Source organism: Ochlerotatus camptorhynchus, unplaced genomic scaffold, assembly GCF_037179485.1.
Source record: "Ochlerotatus camptorhynchus isolate MF236.1 unplaced genomic scaffold, CSIRO-AGI_Acam_v1.1 ptg000128l, whole genome shotgun sequence".
NCBI classification, from domain to species: Eukaryota; Metazoa; Arthropoda; class Insecta; order Diptera; family Culicidae; genus Ochlerotatus; species Ochlerotatus camptorhynchus.
Window position 1 is genome coordinate 4,239,055 of NW_027040618.1, and position 23,235 is coordinate 4,262,289.

Here is a 23,235-nt window from a genome sequence, read left to right on the forward strand (position 1 = left end):
GCGCATTTTTTCTAAAAAATAATATCTCTTCAAGTTTATAATCATACTTTACCTTTACTGTAGGCAAAAAAATATAACCCAATGATCTCGAGAAATATTTACGTATTCGAATTCAACGAGTTCAAAAATCTTGCACTCAGATATCTAATTTACTATTCAAAATTGAGATTTGTTTGCCCTGGATCTAGAAAATTTACATAACATGGTTGGTTGCCTCATTAAATTTGTGATTTAAAACTACCTGACAGTGAACAGTTATTGGTTACTACAATAATTACAGATAAAGCAGTGAACAAAGTTGCTGAAGACAGCAAGCTTCCAAAAAAGTTACCAAAATGTGACTTAAACATTATCAGAAAACTTTCAGAAATATAATCATGCAAATTAATTTGTCAGTCATCCAAAAAGGTAGGCATCGATTTCGTATCTGTACGCAGCCGTCAAAAGTTTATATTGCAAGATCTTGCACACCTAGATTAAAAACTAACAACACGGCTTTCAATAACAGAGATATTTTACCATATTTGAAATTGTTATGGTCTAGAATAAATCTATTCTCTTACACGTCACACTTTTTAAATATGAACTATGATGATCTCTATGCGATTTTCGAACTTGTTACCTAATAAGAAGACATTGCCTAATTATTTGAACTATTCCCGATATGCGGAATATATATAAACCTAAGATCTATTTTTTTTTTTAAATCACTGAAAAAATAATAATTCATCTACAACAGGAGTTGCTATTCATTCTACTGGCCGAACATCTACTGGACCAAACAAGGCTGAATTAGTCATTAGGTCGACTTGGGAAAGCGACATTATAAAGGTTGAACACGAAAAACTCCGGACACGAAAATCTTGTTGGGGGTTTAAAATGCGTTTTATGTTTTATAGTTCAATGTAGCAGTTATAAATTTGTAAGTATTATGCTTATTGTGAGACCATTGTTTCAATCTTTTTTCTTACCATAGGCCATTTCTCAAACTTTTCTTTTAACAAGGGCCATCATCTTTTGCACGAGCCCTGTTCCCACTTGTTTGGCTGCCAAATTCCATTTCCACTTGAATTTTTTCAGGCCAATTGCAGTTCCACCCTTTTTTCAGTAGGGTAAACTACCCCATTTCCGGCCTATTAGGCAAAAGCCGCACTTAGTCTTTCTTAATGTAGCGCAGTTTATCACCAAACGGAATGTTATTATTACTGATGGCTTCTAAATTAATTTACCTTTCCTTTAAGATTTGATAAAGAAAAACCAATCGTTGAGATATTGTCAAAAGTCTAACGCTGCTTCTTGACGCCAAACTCGGCTTACGGATTCTAAACTCAGCCTAACGCATTGAAACGCCATTGAAACGCCAAAGAATACACTTCGGCCTATCAGATGAAGATAAAAATTAATTATGTCGAAGCGCTTCTTTTGTTTTTTGGGGATAATGGGTGCAAACCTTCATTTCACGCGTTCTCATTTACTTCGTTTGGTAGCTTATTAACTAAAGTACCAATCGCATAATTGACTTGTTAGCTCTGAAATCATGGATTTATTTGAAGTTTTCTGCTCGAAAGACCCAAAATGAGCGATTAGGCTGAAGTAGATATGTACCCTATGTGTTTCACAATTGGCCTTAGTTCCGGAGAGTATTGGCCGGATTCATATCCTTGGGAACCACTGTGACGCCATTTTCGCTGTACCACTGTTTGGTGGAATTTGAGTAGTGGCAGCTTTCCAAGTCCGGCCAGAATAGACAATCCACCTCATGCTGCACTCCTCCGGGTAAATTTGCTGGTTCATGGTCCCAGTATCGCTTTTAATCCCACAACTGCAGATTGCTTGTCAGGAACTTTATGGCGAATTGCAATTTTTTTTTGATTTTACATTCTTCCGGGGCACTCTTCCGGCCAACCGAGGTATGCCCAGGAATTTGATCGAAAACTGCCAGGAGCGGATAGACCGGGATTAAGCTTATAAACTGTTTTAAACTATAAAAAATATAATAAGACATGATGAGTAAAATATCGAGTGATCGGAATTGTTTACGAAAGATCCCAGGAATTTATAAAATCCTTGAACTTCATCAGATTTTAAATCATTTGACATTTGGCAGACAAACAATCTTAAAATTTTGGAAATAAGAAAGTGTCCAATACATTTTAACTTGAGAGGTGTCAGACAAAAGAAAGGAAAACAAGGAATGAATAATTTGTTTTAAGATCTCTTAGTTTTGTCTTAGAAGATTTGTTAATATTCTCCGATTATTTTCAAGCTTGCAGTTTGTGGAAATATGATATATTTTGGATTTAGTTTTAATAAATTTCAGATTATTTATCTTTTAAATATTTAAACTCTGATGTCAATTGCATTTTAAAATAATATTTCGATTAATTTGCGATACCTCTACCAACAAGATATCAGTGCCAACATTTCAAAGGAGCGTAATTGCTTTTGTAAACAATGGCTTTTGCCGTCGATTTCTCGCAAATATACCTCTACCTATTGGTGTAATTAATTTTGAAATCGACGTTTAAAGCCATTGTTTACAAATTCAATTACACCCCTTTGAAATGTTGGCACTGATATTAGGAAAATGATTCTACAAAAAGAACTGCAAGATGCGGGAAATTTACAAATCATAGAACTCAGACACTTTTAAAGTTATCAAGCTCAATTTATAAGTTTCGAAGTAAATATTTTTTTTATTTGATACACCTTCTAGAAACTTGTGAGATAAATATATAAAGGGGAATATTGAGCACAAGAGAAACTTAAATCAATGCTGACTAATTTAAGCTGTAATGATAATCGTAAGACGGACCAAAAACCTATAGATCCCCTGTGCTACCGCGGGAAAGAAAGGGTCACAGAGCTTTACATTATTACATCATTACATTACATTATTAATAATTCTTGCTAGGAATTGACTGAATAATTCTCCTGCAAATTCACTTGGACTTCACTTCAGCATTTACTTAATACTATCCTGGTATTCCCAATTCCCAATTATCTTATGAATATTTTTTTAGTTCTGGTAGGAAATCCCAAAAATTCTTCGAAATGCTGCTGGGATTCTCCTTTGAATTTTCTATTTTTTTTTTTAAATTCAAAGGAGAATCCCAGCACACGGGAATATACTTAGAATACTCCTCGAATTCCACTTGAAATTTAGCTCAGAACTTTCTATGAATATTCCTAAGAAATCCGTTGGAAGTATTTTCAAAATTCTAATAGAATATATGTTGGAATTACCGTTGAACTTTGCTCCTTTCCTTGGTATTCAACTCACAACTATGAAATTCTCACCTGAAAAATTAATTACAGTTCTTCTTAGATTTCTCCACAAAATTTGTCAGAACCCTCTTGAATTTTTTGGCCGAATTCATTTGAGGTTCGATAGAAATTATATTCATATTCAATTGTAATCCTATGATTTCTCCGAAAACTCACATGGAAATATGCTTCGGATTCCTTTTGTCCCAGAATCTTCTTTAAATTATCCGTAGAATGTCCTCTTGTGTATTATCTTGAAGTTCTCCTCAGAATGATCATGGTGTAATCCTCCTTCTCGTCCAAATTTTCTCATAATTCCTTAAGAATTAACGTCAAAAAGTGTTATGAATTTTCATTAAAATTTGTATTGAATCTTATTCAAGGTTGCCTTGGAATTCTACTCAGAATTACAAAACTAGAGTTCTAGGACATTGACGAAAATGATCCACGGGTTTAATTTTATGGACATTGACAAGAATAAATATTTAAACGCATCAGGTACATGAACTTGGTGAAATTTTAGATGTGTGGATTCAAATTGAACTTATACCAATCAGTAGATCAACTATATATAAAATCAAAAGCTACTTATTGATGAAGTGTTTGATTTAAGTTACAATAAGTTTCTTATATACTGTAACGAAATAAATATTTGACATGGGTATTTGAGACCGCTCAGTTATGGGTAACAATTTAAATTTCAACTTGCCGTATTTAAAGTTTCAGAGAAGCTTTACAGAGCTTAACAAGATTATATTTAAGGTGAAGTATTTCTTTCAAAAGAATTTCTTTTTATAGAGTTCTTCTAAAATAAATCCGAGTTTATCTCTCGGAGTGCCTTGAATTTTCTTTATAACAGTGCAGAAATTCTCTGCAGAATACTAAAACCATCAGAAAATTGATCCTTAGATTCTCTTTAAATTATAAACTTTTTTAAAGAATTCACCTCCTTAGAAATTCGCATGCTGTTCACCTCTGAGTTCTTATAAATGTTTATTCTGTTCTCCTCTAAGTTCTACTGAAAATTTACATGGAGTTTTCCTTAAAATGCTTGCCAAGTAGTTCCTAGTCCAAGTTGTACCCAAGAAATTGTTCACAGGGCTACTTAAAAAAATCACTGATCTCACACAATTTACTTAGAGGCTCCAAGATGGAGCTCTAGTCATAACCCTCGTATAGTTCATCCTAAAGCTCCCTAGAGCTCCCTAATGGTGGCGGGGGGGGGGACACCCCTCACCATCCCTCTCCAAAGGGGGAGTTTGGTAAAGAGAGATGAAAAAACCGATTTGTACCTTCCTCGCTTTTCTAATATCTATATACAATCTTCACACTGCCGTACTCTAACGGAACTATCAACTCTATGCTTTCATCTACTCCATCTATCGTATAAAAATTACCACTACAGTCTGTTATTTGAAATTAGCATCTTCAACTATATTCTTTTAATAGTTCTTCAAAAAAACTGGTTCCTGAAAATCTAGTCTTAAGATCTTTAAAGAGAGGAAGAAGCGCATTTTATTTTTCAATTTGGCATCGAAATTCACGAGTTTATCTCGGTGACATCGAATTTCCGGTATTTTCCAGTTATTCCGATTTCCCGGTCACCTTGATTATTTAATTTTGCAGTTGAAACTGGACTCCTCAAAGGTGCGAAATCGCAAATAAAAATGTGCTTTGATGATTTATCGTCTTGGTTTCACCTGCGTACAGTTTCGTTCGTTAGTTTAATAAATTTCCGACTAAGAACTAAGCATACTGTAGCACTGTTACATTTTGTTTTAAACGATTCTTACATTTCAATTTAAGCGGAAATGCCGAAAAAAAAGTGACTTTAGTGACTTTTTGTCGAAAATAGGGACTTTTAAGTGACCACCTACAAAAAGTGACAAAGTCACTCAAAAGTGACCCGCTATGAGCCCTGGAATTTATGCATGGGACCAAATTAGGGGTATTTAGGCCGACATTACATTCATTTCACCATACTTGTTATTCAAAGTTATTCAAATTTTAGTTGCCTGATTGATCAACAGTTAAAATATTGCTTAAATGCCTCAGAAATTATAAAAAAGTAGGAGATTATATCCTAGATACGACCGTAGATTTGACGTAGGATTACGTGCCCCATATCAATATTCAGTGACTGTGTTAGGGAAACCAGTTTTATCCATCGCGGATACGCCTCGTTTTCTGATGACAAAATTATGCATTTTCGTGCACAAAACGCACGTAATTTTTGTTTTATTTATTCGATAGGGGAAATGACGGCTTCGGCATGAATTAAAACGCTAATTTCACCGAATTTTCTTACGAAAACACTTCGCTGAATGAATTCGAATGATTTTTTAGGCTTTCAGCTTCAATTTGATTATATGTTTACCACTTAGAAAAAGCAATCTAGCAGGGTTTTCTTGAAAAGAAACACACGCACTACAAAATGCGGCTGATTTCGAGTTGTCGATGAAAGCACAGCTGTTTACACGCAGCTCAAATAGAAAGGTTGCCGAATAAAAAGATGTTGCCCACAATAGTCGCTCTCACTAGAGAGGATTGGAGCTTTGTTAAAGCGTTTCAAAACAGTTTTTGACAATTATTTCGACTGAAATTGATAGAGCAACTGGCAGCAAAAGATTGCAAACAAACCAATACTGTATATGTGTGCGTTCCTTAGAGAAAAAGACTATAGAAAGATGGTCGCTGCTTAGGATGTCGAGAATACGTAAACATCAATAATGTATGGTGGTCCTGAAAAGAGCCGTTTTGTCGTGATGGTTGAGTAACACTGAGCTATTAGAGAGTTCAACACGGATGAGGCTGGCGAGCAGTATGTTGTTTGGAACGACGCGCTTGGCATAGATGACCCACAGTGGCTCACGACGAGCAACTGAATCCGATCAGTAGTGATGTGGCTTCTTCCTACTTCTTCGGTGAATTGAGTGAATCGGTGTTGACGACCGAACACCACCACTCACCACACGCGGTATTGAATAAACACCGTACGGTGAGACCGGCTGGAATTCAACTTTGAAATCTGTGTTAGAGAAAGCGCTTTTCGCAGGCTATCGGTGATAATTTTAAATACCATAGTAACAGTTGCACATTCGAGCAATTTTCAATAGCAACCTTTTGAAAATTGATATAGTCTTAATTTTAACAAACTTGTAGAAAAATTTTCTTTCGATTGGTGTATTCAGAATTAAAATTCATCATCGCTGGATCAAAATCAGACCACTTTCATATCGCAACCGACTTTAGTTTTTGAAATTGCACCCCCATTGTTGCCTTAAAAACACATGGTATGTTAAATTTAAACTTATGGGAACTGACATCCGATTGTTGAATTGGACATATGTCTAGTAAATACTCTTTAACAAATTAATGGTGATCCTGAAAAGGACCGTTCTGTCGTGATGGTTGAATAATGCTGATCTATTAGGGTTTTCAACACAGATGAGGCTGGCGAGCTGTATGTTGTTTGGAACGAGGTAACGTGCTTGGCATAGATTGCCCACAGCGACTCACGAAGAGCTACTGAATCCGATCAGTAGCGGTGCGGTTTCTTCCTAATTCGTCGGTAAATTCCTTGTATACTGGAGAACAATGTTCAACGCCACGCCCCTAGAGCACTGCTGCTGTTGATGCTGATGACGACCGGGCACCACCACTCACCACACGCGGTGATGGAATAAACAGTGTTCGGCGAGACCGGATGGAATTCGATTTTGAAATCTGTGTTAGGGAAAGCACTGTTTGCAGGCAATCAGTGATAATTTTGATCACCATTTCAAAAGTTGGTTATTTGTGTAGTTTTCAAACGTGACCTTTTAAAAATCGATAAAGTGTTCATTTTAGCAGATTTGTAGAAAATTTCCCATCGATTTGTTTTGTTTAGAATTAAAATCCATGTGATATTGACAGAGTAATAAGTCGTCAAAACCTGACCACTCTGCGTAACGTGGTCGATTTTTTTTTGTTGTACTCCCAATATGTTACGTAATATTACGTCAAAAATATTTTAAAAAGATTATAATTTCAAAACTACACATAATGGCTAACCTATTGAAAAATTCTTAAAATAAGATCTGAAAACTATTCTTGGACCATAGCATGCAACGAAGATTTTACAGTAAATTATGTCAATTTTTAATTTTCAGGACATCGAAAAAAATGTGGTGTTAAAGCGTGAAAATGTACTGACCTTCTTCTAGGGAACGTCCACGTAATTCTAAGAGGGTCCAGTCCCCCCTAGGCACCCCCATCAGGCTACGCCAATGCTCGACGCGTAGCTTCCTTCCAACCCGTAGCCCGAGAGCCAACACGTAACGCAATGCGAAACTGATAAAGCACCAAACCGCAGGGCATCTTTCCGCTTAGAAACTTGTGCACTTGTCGCCACAGAAACATGTTATTGCTTCACCCATCACACCGAGGCCAGCCAACCAAGTCGGCGAATGTTTGTCCCGAACGGTACAAACCTCCGCAAGGCTTACTACCGACCGACTCTGCTCGCACTCGAATATTCACGGTTACATACGCTTCCCGTTTGTGGCTGTGGGATTGTAAATATTTCCGACTTCTTTCAATTTAATTAGAAATTTTCTGTAATCCTTTCAATGCCGGTGTTGCTAGTTCGGGAATAGACAAACACACAAACGCAGATTCGCTCGGGGCTTGCAAAAGAGTTGGGTTGCATACGTTCCAGTCTTAGATAGCTAAGAGGAAGTTTTGTCAGCCGGATTTCTTTTGCAATCGTCTTTTGGACTTGTGGTGGCTTCGAGTGGGAAAGGAGGGAAATCTTGTTAGCTTGAAGTTTTCCTCCAAGGGCAGAAGCAGATAATATCGGTGTGTGTGAGAGAATGTTACTACCATACAGACTAGCTGTTCGAGGGCATGAACGAAGCGCCGACAAAGAACCATATCCCGAAAGTTTCGCACGGCTATAAGGCTTTCAGTTCGATTCAAGTCTACTCGGCAGATAAAGCTAGCTGATAACCGAACGGGGTTTTTCGTTGAATAGAAAACCGGATAGAGATCTTCTTGGCTGTTGTTGCTGTTGCTTCAGGAACGAAAAGATTGATCATCGCTCGCACTGCTGCGTCTGGTTCGTTTTGCAACCATCCGACGACGATGACGACGTCCTGATTCAAAATGAAGAGATGATGGAAAAAGGAAAATAGGCGAAACTAGATAAGAACAGGAGTAGTTTATTGGAATCGTAAACAGCTATCAGTTCATCTGTGTGGACTGTGGCAAAAAAGAGGTTCCCTGTGTTCAATGATCTAACTCAATCGTCTTCGTCATCATCATCATCATCACCATCCTTGTCGTTTGGGTTAATTTGCATAAATGAAGATGTGAACGTGCAGGAATCGATTTGGGCGACACAACGGAGAGATCAAAATTGAAAAATGCTGCTCGATAGGAAGCCGAACGGAAACGGCACTTGGCAGCAGCATGAGCACATAAGTGTATGAATGCGGAGACTTCCTACCACCAACGACGAACGACGACGATGACAATATTGATGATGATGGCTTGATGTATATGAAAACAAACGAGTCATCCTTCGTTCCCATGAGGATATGTGGGGATATGCGGATATGTGTGGAGGTGAAAGTTTTTCCGTGGATTTCCAAATCAATTCCGTTCCATTTATTTGAAACGAGAACGTGACAAAATCTGAAGGGAAATCTGATGACGAGTTGTAGTGGGAGGACCAGTCGCATCACGGTGTCGCGATGGGGAAAAAAAACATATTGACTCAAACAACTTATTCGCATTGTTGGGATGGTAGATCACCTACGGAAGTGAAAAATGATTTTCCTACGGGATAATCGATTGAAAAGTTAATCAACTTGAGGGAAAGATGATACGCACCCATCATGTGCATGGTGTACGAAAAAGAAACTAATTTGGTCCGGTCTTAGTGTAAGAGAATGAGTTTTCTTTATTGCTCGCTTCAATATCCGACAGAGATATAGGAGTGGATGCATACGATTTGCTTGTTTATTTGCAACTAACTGATCTGGCTCTTGTGTACTGGTTATATGAGGTGTACAGAGAATAGCTATGAGTAAAACTCTACAAACATCCGAACGTTCGTTCGCCCGATCATTCGGAACGATGATAAGAAGAGATAACAGCGATTTATAGAGAGATATGTCCCTACTTTAGTACTGCACGGTTATAAAGTGCATGGGGTTTAAAAGGTAAATTCAATTTTAGTCTATTTCAATTCTGAACAGTACACTACGCACACTTTGATAGAATACGTATAGATTTGATTTTATGATAGATCTTTGAAACAATAGCAAGGGTAAGTGTGCCATTTTTTGGTCCTATTGTACCGATAGTAAATTTATATTTTCATCATTCTTGTTGAAATTTATTTCGATACAAGCTTCGAACATTGACTTTGCCATTATATCTGATAAGTGCAAAACTTTTTTAATTTTTCATTTTAAGCCGGGTATTTGATCAAGCGTATGGTTTTTCCTGAATATGTAATATTTTCATTCCACATTTAAAGGCAGGCCATCATTGAGTTTTGGAAATTCAAATTCAGTTTTTTTTTTTTTTCATTTTAACCCAAAATTCTGTCAATGAAAATGTGTTCACTGTGTTTCGGTAGGTAAATAGAATGCAATGATCACGTTTTCAAGAACGTACATTTGGTTTTGAACAAGAAAACTGCTTTTGATTTGTTGAACGTTAAAGAAGTTCCCTTAAGGGATCAGATTAAATATGGATGAACACAGAATATTTCTCCTGATTAGTAGTTAGCACATATTAATCTGCATGGGCGTTCGAAAACTCCCTTGTCCATTTTTCTTCTTAAGACACAACTAACAACGTTTCAAAATTTGTTCCATACCCAACATCTCAGTGCGGTTGAAACTTCTGAACCCATACAAAAAAATGAAATCCAATTTCAATCACATTCCATTCGGTCAATCTCTAGCACCCTTTCAGTTGCCAACGCTAGTTGCTCGCCCATTCTGAAACTCCTTTCAACCGATACATTCACATATTCATTAAGACACTTTCCGGTTCAACTCCTTCCGGCGTAAGATCTGCTGGTGCCAATTCATTTTTATTTTATCTCCCCGAAAAAAAAAACCTTGTCGTTCGATTTCCTGAAACCAAGACTCGGTGGAATCTTTTGCCATTTTTTTCCACCCCTTCTCGAAACGAAACTTCATCTTGTTTCACTTCACTTTCTTCATCTTGAACAAGCCAAACAAGCCTCGGAGAAGAACTTGCAATGATAGCAACTTTGAAGGATTTTCTTCCCTCGACTGCAGCCTCCACGTACGAAGGAGTCGAGAAAATTTATTTATAATGTGTATAAATTTGATAGTGACAGAGACGGAATGGATGTGTATACTTCCAATTTCCGCCGTCATTACAGTGATATATGATGCTCCACTTGGAAGATTTTCTGCCTCCTTCTTCTGCAGAGCTGGCTGTACTCAGACTCGGAGACCCACCTCGTGACGTTTGCAATGAGAGTCGAAGTCGGGTAGGAGAAAAGGTGGTGGAAATCGACGGGCGAGTGTCGAAGATAAAAATGGCGCACGAGATATGTAGGATTGCCCGCAAAAGTTGTCGGTTTGTGTCTGGGAGTGAATATTTTTCTCAGGCTGCTTGTCGAAAAGAAACATCAGAAGGCAACTCTCCGGAGGAGAAAGAAAAATGGGCATAGATTTGTGTGCGGTTGCGGCTCGGAGGAAACAGCGATCGGCGAAAAACGAACAAAAAATGTAAACGGAAAGATAAGAAAGTTGTAAAAATTTCATTTCCTTTCCCCGAGAAGGGAGTCTCGGATAGGTAGGAAGGTTACGGTTGCGTTTGAAATTGATTTGGGATTATCAAGAAAGAGGGACATTTAGTTAAACGGTTCAACTTTACGCGAATCTGGGGTGCTCAGGATGAAAAATGTTACCATGATTTATATTCGAGCGAAGGAGAATTATCTGCTAATTACAATCTATCTCTCTCTCGTTTCAGTACGAACCCGTGTTCGATTCATCCACCAGCGTGCTCTACCTGAACCACATGATCCTGTACGAGTGCCAAGGCTTGTCGAAGGACTACGAAATGCTGTCCCGGCAACGGGGCCAGGCCTGCTTCCGCATGCAAGCCATGCACTGCAACACCGTCGTTGCCAACTGGGCACGTGGATCGGACGTAAGTTACTTACCTTTTCTATTTGTTTACAGAAATGAAAAATCAAAGGTGATAAAAGTCACACGCCGCTGTCAACGGCGCTAATTAACTTTCATTTAGAGCAGAAAATGTTGCTCCTTCTGGGAACGAAATGGCTTTCCCGCTGTTGGTAAAATAAACCAAGGAGATGAAAGCAGTTCATGGTTCACGGCCACACGTTTTAACCACCAGATTGCACCAGCATTTCCCATTCATTCAGTACGCAACGAGTCTCGGATAAATTAATTAACTGGCTGAGAAAATGCTCCAGTTTTGCCTCTCGTTTCGCATGCAGGTGCGATCTTTTTACTAAGTAAGCTTTGAGCAGGTTACTAACTGATTTTTTGTATGTGCGACCATGATTGAAATTTCGGAATATAGGCAGAAATTAGTACCCTCTTCTTAAAAATAGAGTACGGGTAAACTTGTTTATCAGCTGTCATAATCGCCATAAAATTTAAAAATACTTAATTGTTTGGATATTGGAGTAAAACGGTGGATCAAACTGCAACGCTGTTTTATGAAAGACGTTTTGGATTTTGCACACAGCCTTCTTCAGGGGATATACAATTGCACAGTCTTTTAATCAGCGTAAACATTTTTGCGATCTTAAACTAAAACTAATCCTGGTGAAGATCGCATCCTCTGGATCGAAACGTTGACGATGACACTAAAATCAACACTTTTTCTTGATGACTAAAAATCCGAATATTTAAACTTTCCTGAAGTTTTTGGTGATACCCTGTAGTGATTGGAACTAGAGATGGGCAATCCGCTCCCGAGCAGTTCTATAGACCCGATTATCTAAAGTGAGCCGATGACCCGCGGTTCATTTTTTAGGAACCGCAGCTCATCAGCTCACTGATATCACAAGTTTAAACCATTCAATCCATCATTCATAGCGGAACTTTTCAAAAAAGGACTCATTACTCCACTTACGCATTGAATAGTCACCGCGTAAACCAAGACGCAAGCGTAATACACCATGTGCCTACTGATCGACAGCACCAATGGTAAAAGCAAACTTCCAAGCGGCTGTTTGGGAGAGAGAGACAAATAGCTAATTTGTTTATTATCAGTGCGAAACCGAACTGTTTGTCAGTGCGAACCTCAATCTGAGGTAGGTTTTGAAAACAAACGATCAAACTGACGTTTGTCAGAAAACAAGTAGATCCAATCTTGATACCCGGTCCAGGTTGGAACTGAATAATAAACAAATTCTAATAGTATGCACATGTGCTACGTGATGTTAATTTTCTACTGGTCTTATCCAATTTATTTATGTACCCAGCTCTTATTGCTGATGTTATTCCTCCAGCATATGTGCTCTCACCTCTCCTCCCATCGTTCCTAGAGGAGAGGAATATCCACACAAAACAAATAACCAAAAAGCGAAATGCAGCTCTCCAGCTTATCAGCTCAGCTCCGGATCCGAATCATCTACTCGAATAATTCACTGGGAGCTGTTGACAACTCTCGGACCCGTCCAGCTCTTCGGATCTTTTTTTCTCTCTCGATTCTTCACGATTCAGCTCTGGATTCGGATCTGAGCTGATGAGCTGTAGTAGTTGAAGCCGATAATAGTGAGAGAAATTCTGCTGAAGAAATAACAACAGAAATAAAATCTGTATGTAGACTGGATTGCATAGCTTGAGAAAAGGCGTAACATCGTGTACCACGATGTGAATCATATCATCGCGTGTGACATATAGGTGTAGTTCTCTCGCATACATTTTTTGCTTTTACTGATATGTTGTTGGCACACTTTGCGCGCATTTTGGTTTACGTGATGGTTGATCAGTTGTTGCGTTATTGACGTTTTCCATTGAAAAGTAGTGCCATATTATAAGGTACGGATTTATTGGTTTAGACTACTTTACGATTTTATGCAGTTTTGTGCACTAAAACCACAAATTAATTTTCCGATTTTGAATTTGTGTCATAATTTCTATAATTTTAATGTGAGCTGAAGAGCTATTCAAAAGAATCGACTCCCTTTAGTGAGATGAATGGGTTTGATCCACTCAGCTAGATGAGCTGTTTTGCCCACCTCTAATTGGAACTGCCCTAAAGATCTCTGAACTTCAATAATATTCTCTAGACATCACTGAATTTCTAAGAAATTTTAGTCCTGAAGCTCTCACAATTTTCCTGATGTTTTTGGCATTTTCTTGAAGCTCATAGAACTTCCTGCGTAATTTTTGAATATCCCCAAAGATCCCTATTTTTTTGAAACTACTGTTATTTTCACAAACTTTCCAGCTATTTAATTTTGGAACATTCATGAATTTCTCGGAATATTCCATGATATCATCTTTCCTGCGTTTAATTAATGGAATTGCTCTGAAGTTCTCTGACCTTCCTCGAAATACTAGGAGAATCCTTGACAACAATTAAACTGCATGAAGATAATTAAACTTTTTTGAAGTTATCTGGTCGTCCTTGAAGATCTCCGAACATTGCTAAAGCTTTCGTAAATTTCCAGAGCATCTTTGAACTTCTGTAAAGTCCGTTAAATTTTCTCGAAGCTACCCTACCCGAGCACAAGAAAATATCTTATGAATACCAACATCAGGTATGATAGCTAGGCTTGCTTCCATTTACTTGCTATAAAAAAATATTTTCGGAATTTTGGAATCATTAGATGTTATACTTTGTACTTGTTAGGTACACGAAGAGGTTGAAAGGCATGTGTATGAAACATAAATCCTGTTTAATTTACTTTCAGATAGTTATAATCAGCGATTTTACGACTAGCGAGCGACTCTGAATGAACGCTCACGAATCATAAAATCGCTGGTTGTAACACTCTGAAAGCGAAATTGACAGCTTTCATGTATCAAAGACATATTTTACAACCTCTTATTTTAACTTACAAGTACAACATATCATCAGGGTTACTTCCACTCAATTGCTATAAAAAAAATGTTTTTTGGAATTATGTAATCTTGAAATAGTTTAATGCTAATTAGTACTTGTAAGTTACAAGAAAAGGTCATGAAGTATATGTTTGACACATAAAATCTGTCGATATTGCTTTCAGTGCGCCATAATCAGCGATTTTACGACTCGTGAGCGCTCACTCTGAGTGAATGCTCACGAATCATAAGATCGCTGATTGTGACGCTCTCAAAGCGAAATTGACCGGTTTCATGAGTCAAATACATAGTTTACACCCTCTTCTTGATACTTACAAGTGCAACATAGCATTATAACATCTAATGATTGCATAATTGCCAAAAATATTTTTTTTATAGCAAGTGAGTGGAAACAACCCTGCATATCATAATAACATCTAATAATTCCGAAAAACATTTTTATAGCAAATGAGTGGAAGCAACCCGGATGATAACAACATAGCTGGCAACTTAAATGTGGTGAGCCTGACATAAGAGGTGAAATACCAAAAAATAATACCTCAAATATGCTCTACGATTATCGAACTAATGACTAAATGATCAAAGTTATTATAATATCTGACGGATACTACTTGTTTGATGCGAGAATGCCATAATTTGTTTAAAAGGCCTTCTAATATCAATCCAATAACTCTTTAACTTGTCGGCTAGCTCAAATATTCATTTCGCTGTAGAAGTCTACCAACGGTAGGCCACTATCGGTAATTCTAACAGGTATCCTCTCCAGAGTGAGCGTTCACGAATCGTACAATATCTGATTGTGACGCACTGAAAGCAATATTGACAGGTTTTATGTATCGAACACATACTTCACTACCTCTTCTTATAACTTTCAAGCAGTGTTGGAAAAATATAAAAAAAAATAAATCTCACCAATGCTCAAGATCACGCTTAATTTTCGTAGACAAAAATCAACAAGCAAACACGGTTAACGGTTGATTTTGCAAGTTGTGATATCGCAGTCCAAGACGGTTTTATGACAGGTGGGCAGGAACTCACGGTCTCCCAGTGTTGGTGAGTTCTTTGCCGTTAATGTTCACGAAAAGTTCACTATTTTGCTATACAGAAATTCAAAACAAAAAATTTTATCTGCGGATTTGAACAGTTTTTGACCTGTTTCATACTACCGGAAGGTGTATGCTGTTCACAAATGCCGTGCCAAACTGATTTCCTACTCAATTAATCAATCTTTGATGTGAAATTCGCTAATAAACACGAGGCGCATTTCTTATAGCAAACATGCCATAACAAAATGGGCATGGTTCATTTTAGTAAACAAACTAACACTTCTTCCGACTGTGGCACCTATGTATTAGGCGCCGAGATCGCAGTCCATAATATCAAGCTAACAAAACTCACTAGCAGGGTTACTTCCACTCACTTGCTATAAAAAAATGTTTTTCTGAATTATGAAATCATGAAATAGTATAATGCTAATTAGTACTTGTAAGTTACAAGAAGAGGTCATGAATTGTATATTTGACACATAACATCTGTCAATATTGCTTTCAGTGCGTCACAATCAGCGATTTTACGACTCGTGAGCGCTCACTCTGAGTGAACGCTCACGAATCATAAGATCGCTGATTGTGACGCTCTGAAAGTGGAATTGACAGGTTTTATGAGTCAAACACATACTTTACACCCTCTTCTTGTCACTTACAAGTACAACATATCATTATATCATCTAATGATTGCATAATTCCGAAAATTATTTTTTTATAGCAAGTGAGTGGAAGCAACCCTGCTCACTAGCTGCAAATCTTAACAAACTGAGATTGATTTTTCATGATTTTTGCTATACACCCGAACGCAATCGAAACTCCCATAACGGCTGGCAGCAATCACTTCGTGTCTGCCATCGGTGAAGAGTAAAAAGAGACAGCAAGCTATACTTTCCCACGATGTGCAACGGAATCATTTTTGTGTCGAGTCAACTCTCAGCTTGATTTTTGCACGTTGTGAATAGTCATATTGGGAGAATAACTGTAAAATCAATATCAAGCAGGGTTACTTCCACTCACTTGCTATAAAAAAATGTTTTTCAGAATTATGAAATCACGAGATGGTGTAGTGATAATTAGTACTTGTAAGTTACAAGATGACGACGTGAAGTATGTGTTTGACACATAAAATCTGTCAATATTGCTTTCAGTGCGTCAAAATCAGCGATTTTACGACTCGTGAGTGCTCACTCTGAGTGAACGCTCACGAATCATAAGATCGCTTATTGTGACGCTCTGAAAGCGAAATTGACAGGTTTTATGAGTCAAACACATACTTTACACCCTCTTCTCGTTACCTACAAGTACAACATATCATTATATCATCTAATGATTGCATAATTCCGAAAAATATAATTTTATAGCAAGTGAGTGGAAGCAACCCTGATATCAAGCATGATATTTTGTTTCAATATAACGCGTGATATTGAAAGCGTATGAGAGCGGAAAAATATTGTTTGATTTATGATTTTGCCAACACTGCTTACAAGTATTAAGTTAAGTTAAGTTTTCTTTATTAGGGAGGCTTTCAGTCTGGGCTGGTTCGTCTCCGAGGCTTTACAAGTACTAATGATAATTATAACATCTTATGTTTTCATAAAACCGAAAAACAATTTTTATAGCAAGTGAGTGGAAGAAACCCTATGTCTTGCAGCAACATAACTTGAGCTAGAAAGAATACCTCGATACCTTAAATTGGTATGGATGAGCATACACATAAGATGTAATATACCAAAAAAAGTCCCGCAATTCTCTTTCAATACCAAATTATATAATTGCAATACCAAAACAATTCAACCCTGATATTCTTTTGGTATCCAAATATCAATTTTTGGTATTTACAAAGTATTTTGCATATAATTTTTTGGTATTATTCTTTGGTATTTTACCTCTTATGTCATGCTGGTCAATACCAAATTTTGGTATCACATCAGAAATAGGTATTCATTAGTTATTTTCTCCTGCTTGGGATGAAACGGTAATTGCTCACGGTTGTGTAGCAATCAATGACAAACAATGAAGTTATTTTTGCTTCCAACGGCAGATGTGAACGAACTTCAGACGATGAACAAGCATTGCAACTATGATTTGCTATCAAAAAACAGACTATCGCGTGACCCGCACCGAAAAACCACACAGCTGTTGGACCGGGGACCAACGGCTTTACTTCCCTTCCGAAGAAAATCGAGATTAGAGATTTAAGCCTTAGAAAATCCCGGCGGCGCCGACTGGGATTGAAACCAGGCCTTTTGGGGTGGGAGGCAATCACGCTGACCACTACACCACCGACGCCGTTTACTCATGGATTTAAGGAATTTTTTAAATTATATTTATTTGAAACCTTAGAAAAATGCACTTTTAATTTGACAAAAATCGTAAAACACAAGCTAGCAAAAATGCTTAAGATTTTTTTATAAGCTTTTAAATAAACACAAGTTCAAAAATATTACTTATTTTGTCATTGAAGTTTTTAACAGTTTGTGAATATTTGAAAATGATTTTCAATTTGTATATTTTCTGAAAATACAATCCAGTTTCTTTCAACTTTATTTCAGACGTCATGTCGATAAAATGAGCCGTTTCCGCACTATGTTTTATTGTAATATAGCGCTATCAACTGGTTGAATTTCTATGCAAACTTGGCTCAATGCCTCTAATGAACAATTTTTTGAAGTTTCATAGAGAGAGAAAATAAAATAAAATCGATTCGTCAGTTGGCTTGGAACTGCTCAATTGCTGTAAATTGACTTTAACTGCTCAACTGAGCTCGTTATTTTGGTCAGGTCAATAAACATGTAAAGCTAATTTTATACCTCATAAGAATGTGAAAAGATCACGTAGCACCAGGTGCGAAATCCGCGCCTTTTCGGTCATTTCGCAGCGTCAGTCACGTTCAGCATTATGTTTACTGTATATTATGTTCTCACAATTTGAATTTTGGCACATGTCCTTTCCTATCGTCGGTGTTTCTTTCTTTTCTTTTTTGCTCTTCAAGAACCAAAAGGCTACCTCCTTTCGTTTTACACCCAATGATTTTCACTAATCCACTCGGGTACGACGTTTCCCTCTGTGCATTGAAACTTGTAAATCGCGAGCGAAAAAAAACGGTGCTAGGTGTGTGCGGCAGCGTGACTTTTACATGGTCGCAATTTAGAAATTGGCACCCTGGAAAATTCCAACCCATTCTACGTTCTAAACCACCTCGTCGAATTGAGCCAGCCTTCCCCAACCGTGCCAGCAGAAGGTCGTCGGACGCGTTTTCCAGAATGGCTGTTACCGCGTGCCTCAATGTTTCTTCAGCTCGGGTTCGGGCAGACTGGCGACGACCGACGATGATGATCAACTCTAACTGCGCCTAACACTGTGGGTACCTATGTAGTCGTTTGGAGGAAGCACCGTCGTCATGCTCCGTGATAAGTTCCACTGACGACAATGATGACGACCATGGCGGCGGGTGCGTCGCGTCAGAATTACCGTAATTTTCTCCGAAGAAAATTGTGCACCCTTTCATGGGCGTTGGAAGTTCATTCAAGCAAATCATCGGCTAGTGTGAGCGTGCCATTTAGGGGTGCCTAAAACATTCAGGAGTGGGAAAGGATGAACGATGGTAGAGGTAGGTTATTTTGAAGGTGGCGAGTTTTTTGAAGTACGAGGGATATATTGAGCTATAGAATTTATATTCTTTCAAAACAGACATATTATCAATGTTTTTTTTTTTTTATTATTCGTAATTTTCTTCATGCTAAGCTACAAATTGTAGCAGGCTTTTAAATACAATAGGGCACGATAAATTCAAAAGGAAAACAACTGACCCCGGCGTAGTGGTTAGCATCCATACCTCTCACGCCAAAGTCACGAGTTCAAATCTCTTGAAGAAGAGATTGAGAAGTCTTGGAGAAATTTACAGAAATCTTCGATCAACTGGAGATCCTTTGAATAATTCCTGATCATCTAGCCATCCTGCGAGATGTAATATAAACTATTGAACAGTTAGAGATCTTCCTCTTGATGGTCCCTAATGCTTGACTAAATATCCAGATGTAAAATATTCAGTCAGCTGCCTGACTTTTGAATTGTTCCTGGCAGCCATGTTGGGAGAGTATCGGAGGGGTATCATTCAAATCAGTCGTAAGCGTTCCAAAATTAATTTTGTTAAATCTCAAATTTTTGCAACATATTCGTCTAGCTGATGAATCCTTTGAATAATTACTTATCAATCAGAGAATGTCTAAGTGATGTCATTTATATTTATGGATAGTTAGAGATCTTCAGATCTCCGTCTAGATCATCAGAAATCTTGAAAAAATATCCAAATGTCCTTTTAAATATATCTTCGGTCAGCTGGAGGTCATAATAATTTTAAAATGACGAGTCATGTTAAAAGAATATCTGAGAAACGGCATTTGATTTTTTGAACAGTTAGAAATCTTCAGATCATCGTTCAGATCATGCTGAAGTCTTCAAAACATGTCCGTAATTTTTTATAGAAATCGTTTAAAACATTCCTTATAAACCATCCATTTTCAGAGCCCAAACATCACACATGTTCTATAACAGTGTATATAACCTTTGTATGACTGGTTTTGGTTGTATTTATAGCAGTTTACTAAACATGGTTCTATGAATTTGTGTTACTTGGGAGAATACCTGAGACACGAAATTTAATTTCTTGAACAGTTGAAGATCTTTAGACCTTCGTTTAGATCATCCTATTAAAAAACATGAAGAGTACTTAAATGAAATTTTCGGTCAGCTAAACATACAACTTCGGTTGCTTCACTAGCCATTTTTAAATAATATTTGAGCGTTGTCATTTAAACTCTTAAATAGATCGAGATCTTCATATCCTCGTCCGGATCATCCAAAAGTGTTGAACTAATATCAAGACGACCTTTTCAACATTTAGGCTCAATTGAAGGTCTATGGAATATTTTCTGAGCTGGTGTTATGATAGAATTAAGGTTTAACTCGAAAAATTTCGGGCAGGAAAATCTTGTTGTGGTTTAAAAATTCGTTTTATTTTTTATAGTTCAATGTAACAGCAATCCATTAGTAGGTATTATGCTTATTGTCAGACCATTGTTTCAATCTTACCATAGGCCATTGCTCGAACACAGTCCATCATCTTCAGTGAATCCAAACAAATAAAGCAACCAAAGATACAGACAAAACGGTTGCTACGACTACCATGACAAACTCGCTCTGTAACATAGCTCGATCGGAGTGGTAGAAGGATAATGATATAGGGGAAATGTTGGCTTCGGCAATACCTTAACCTATTACCCCCCTGGAAAAAGGTCCTAGAGCACTAAAATTTGGCCAATAGATGCTCTCAAATACAACGTATCCACATAACAAAATTGAGCTCTCAAGGACGTTGTTTACCCCTCTGACGATAATAGGTTAAGGTATTGCCGAAGCCAACATTTCCCCTATTGCTTGCCTGCTTTGTTGCAATGTACATGGATGAGGACAAAGCTTGATATGAATAGAGAAAAGATATAATAAAAAAAAACTTCCCATTAACCCACGTGTATCTTTTTCGGCTTTACTTCGTGAAGCAGCTTGCCATCAATTTGATCGTTTCCTATTTATATATCATTATTTTTTTCCAGTTCTGACAAAGCGATATCATTCGGCTCGTTAATCCCTTGTCATTTTGTCATTTGAAGATATTGTTGATTATTTGATCATCTTTTGCACGAGCCTTGTTCCCACTTGTTTGGTTGCCTAATTCCATTTCCACTTGAAATCCTTCAGGTCAATATCAGTTCCATCCTTTTTCTTCAGTATGTGCTTCACAACTGACCAGTATTCCTCAATTGGCCTTAGTTTCGGAGTATTGGCCGGATTAATTTCCTTGGGAACCACTGTGACGCCATTTTCGTTGTACCACTGTTTGGTGGAATTCGAGTAGTAGCAGCTTGCCAAGTCCGGCCAGAAGAGGCAATCCACTTCATGCTGCTCCAGAAAAGGCAGTAGTCTCCTCCGTAGGCACTCCTCCTGGTAGATTTGCCGGGTCATGGTCACAAAAGTATCGAAAGTTTTGCTTTTCAGCCCACAACTGCACATTGCTTGCCAGAGATAGAACTTTTTGGGGAATTTCGACATCTTTTTGATTTTACATTCTTCCGGGGCACTCTTGCGGTCAACCGAGGTATAAAATTCCTGCCCAGGAATTTGATCGAAAACAGCCAGGAATCGCGAAGTGCTTGCTCCGGTGAAGCCATGATGTAAACAAATGAATACAAATTATACTCGAAAAATGCCTTAATTGCAGTATTTTTAATGTCCATAATTTTTTTCGTTTTCTGTCTCTATTGAAGAGACGTGCTTTTAATTATTGGAATGTTTGGTCTTTGGAATATTGTTTTATCATTATGCTATCTTGTGAGAATATCTGAGAGACAAGATTCGAGTTATTGAACAGTTTTAGGCCTTCTTAATTAATGCCAACGATTAACTTCCAGCGTTCCGAATCATAAGGGCTAATTGCTTTTAACGATTAACTTAATCGATTTTCTATTCGCACCACAGGTAAATAAAAAAAAAAATTCGAAATCATTGCAATACATCAAACGTACCGAGAGATGTTAATATAGCCAAGATATTAAATAAAGAAAAAATCGATCATCGCAGTTACGCTCTTATGATATTGAACACTAGACTTACTTCCAGTTTTGCTGCCAATCTTTGAGCTTTTTGGACGCGCTGTCGTAATCGCCGTAGACAGTACCGTTAGTATACAGGGTTACCCACTCGAAGTGTTACCAGATTCAAACTGCTATAACTACCACACTATTAATGACAGCGCGCTCAAATTTATACCAATGACAGTTCATTCCATTGTTTACAAGCGTATGGAAGTATTCTTTTCTCCGTATTTTAGAAAAAAAAAGTTATTCGTGATCGAAAGAGCAAAGGAATTGGTGCGCTTGCACGAACGTGGCGAATTTCCAAACATTGTGTTCTCTGTTGAAAAAAATTTCCCTATTGACCAGTTCATAAAATCTCAAAATGATCGTGTTTACTTGACCGAACGCACGTACGAGAATTTAAGCCAACGAATGGTCACCCGAAGTAATTTCCCATCGCAAGTGATGGCGTGGGCAGCCGAGACCTCTGAAGACCGCTCTCCAATCGTTTTCATCGAGCCTAGTGTTAATGTAAATGCGACTTATTATCGTGAAAATATTTAAGAAGCTGATTTAGAGCCGTGGGTACGCAAGCACTTCGGTCGCAAAGCATGAACGTTCCAACAAGACTCGGCACAGTCACATAAATCGAAAATTAAAGAAGAATGGTTAAAAAATCATATTCCACGCTTCATTTCGTCGCCATAATGGCTTTCGAATTTGCCAGACGCAAATCCGATGAAATTTTCCATTTGGTCCATTTTAGAGAGCAAGGTGCGGACTAAAAAATATGCCAGTGCCAGATGTGCTAAAGAAAGCGATTGGAAGTGAGTGGGCCAAAATACCATAAGCTCACATTCGTGCAGCATGCAACTCGTTTTTGACCATTTGAAGACCATTTTCAAGGCAAAAGGTGGCCACATCGAGCTAAAGTAGATGAATTCTGAAATTTTAATTATTTACAAACATTTTTGCCATTGGAGTCAATAAAAAATATTTCACTGAAAAAAAATTATTGTCGTTTGAATAGGTTACACTTCGAGTGGGTAACCCTGTATTTAAAATTAACCACCAACCACTGAAACTATATGAATATCGCGTATTTCTGTTGTTCATTACATTCATTAAATTCATTACATTCAAATTCGGGAACGTAATTTCATTTAAATAGCTTGTTCAATCAGGACTAAAACAATCGTCACGTCG

At 37.6% G+C, this 23,235-nt stretch overlaps 1 protein-coding gene across 1 annotated transcript in view; it reads left to right on the forward strand.

Annotated features, from left to right (window-relative positions):
* The window catches only part of LOC135700107 (MOXD1 homolog 2-like), a 397,833-nt gene that overhangs the window by 265,900 nt on the left and 108,698 nt on the right, over window positions 1–23,235 (forward strand). The window contains exon 5 of the mRNA XM_065220498.1: window positions 11,275–11,454. Coding sequence (XP_065076570.1) covers window positions 11,275–11,454 — 180 coding nt within the window. The remainder of the gene's footprint in view (window positions 1–11,274; window positions 11,455–23,235) is intronic.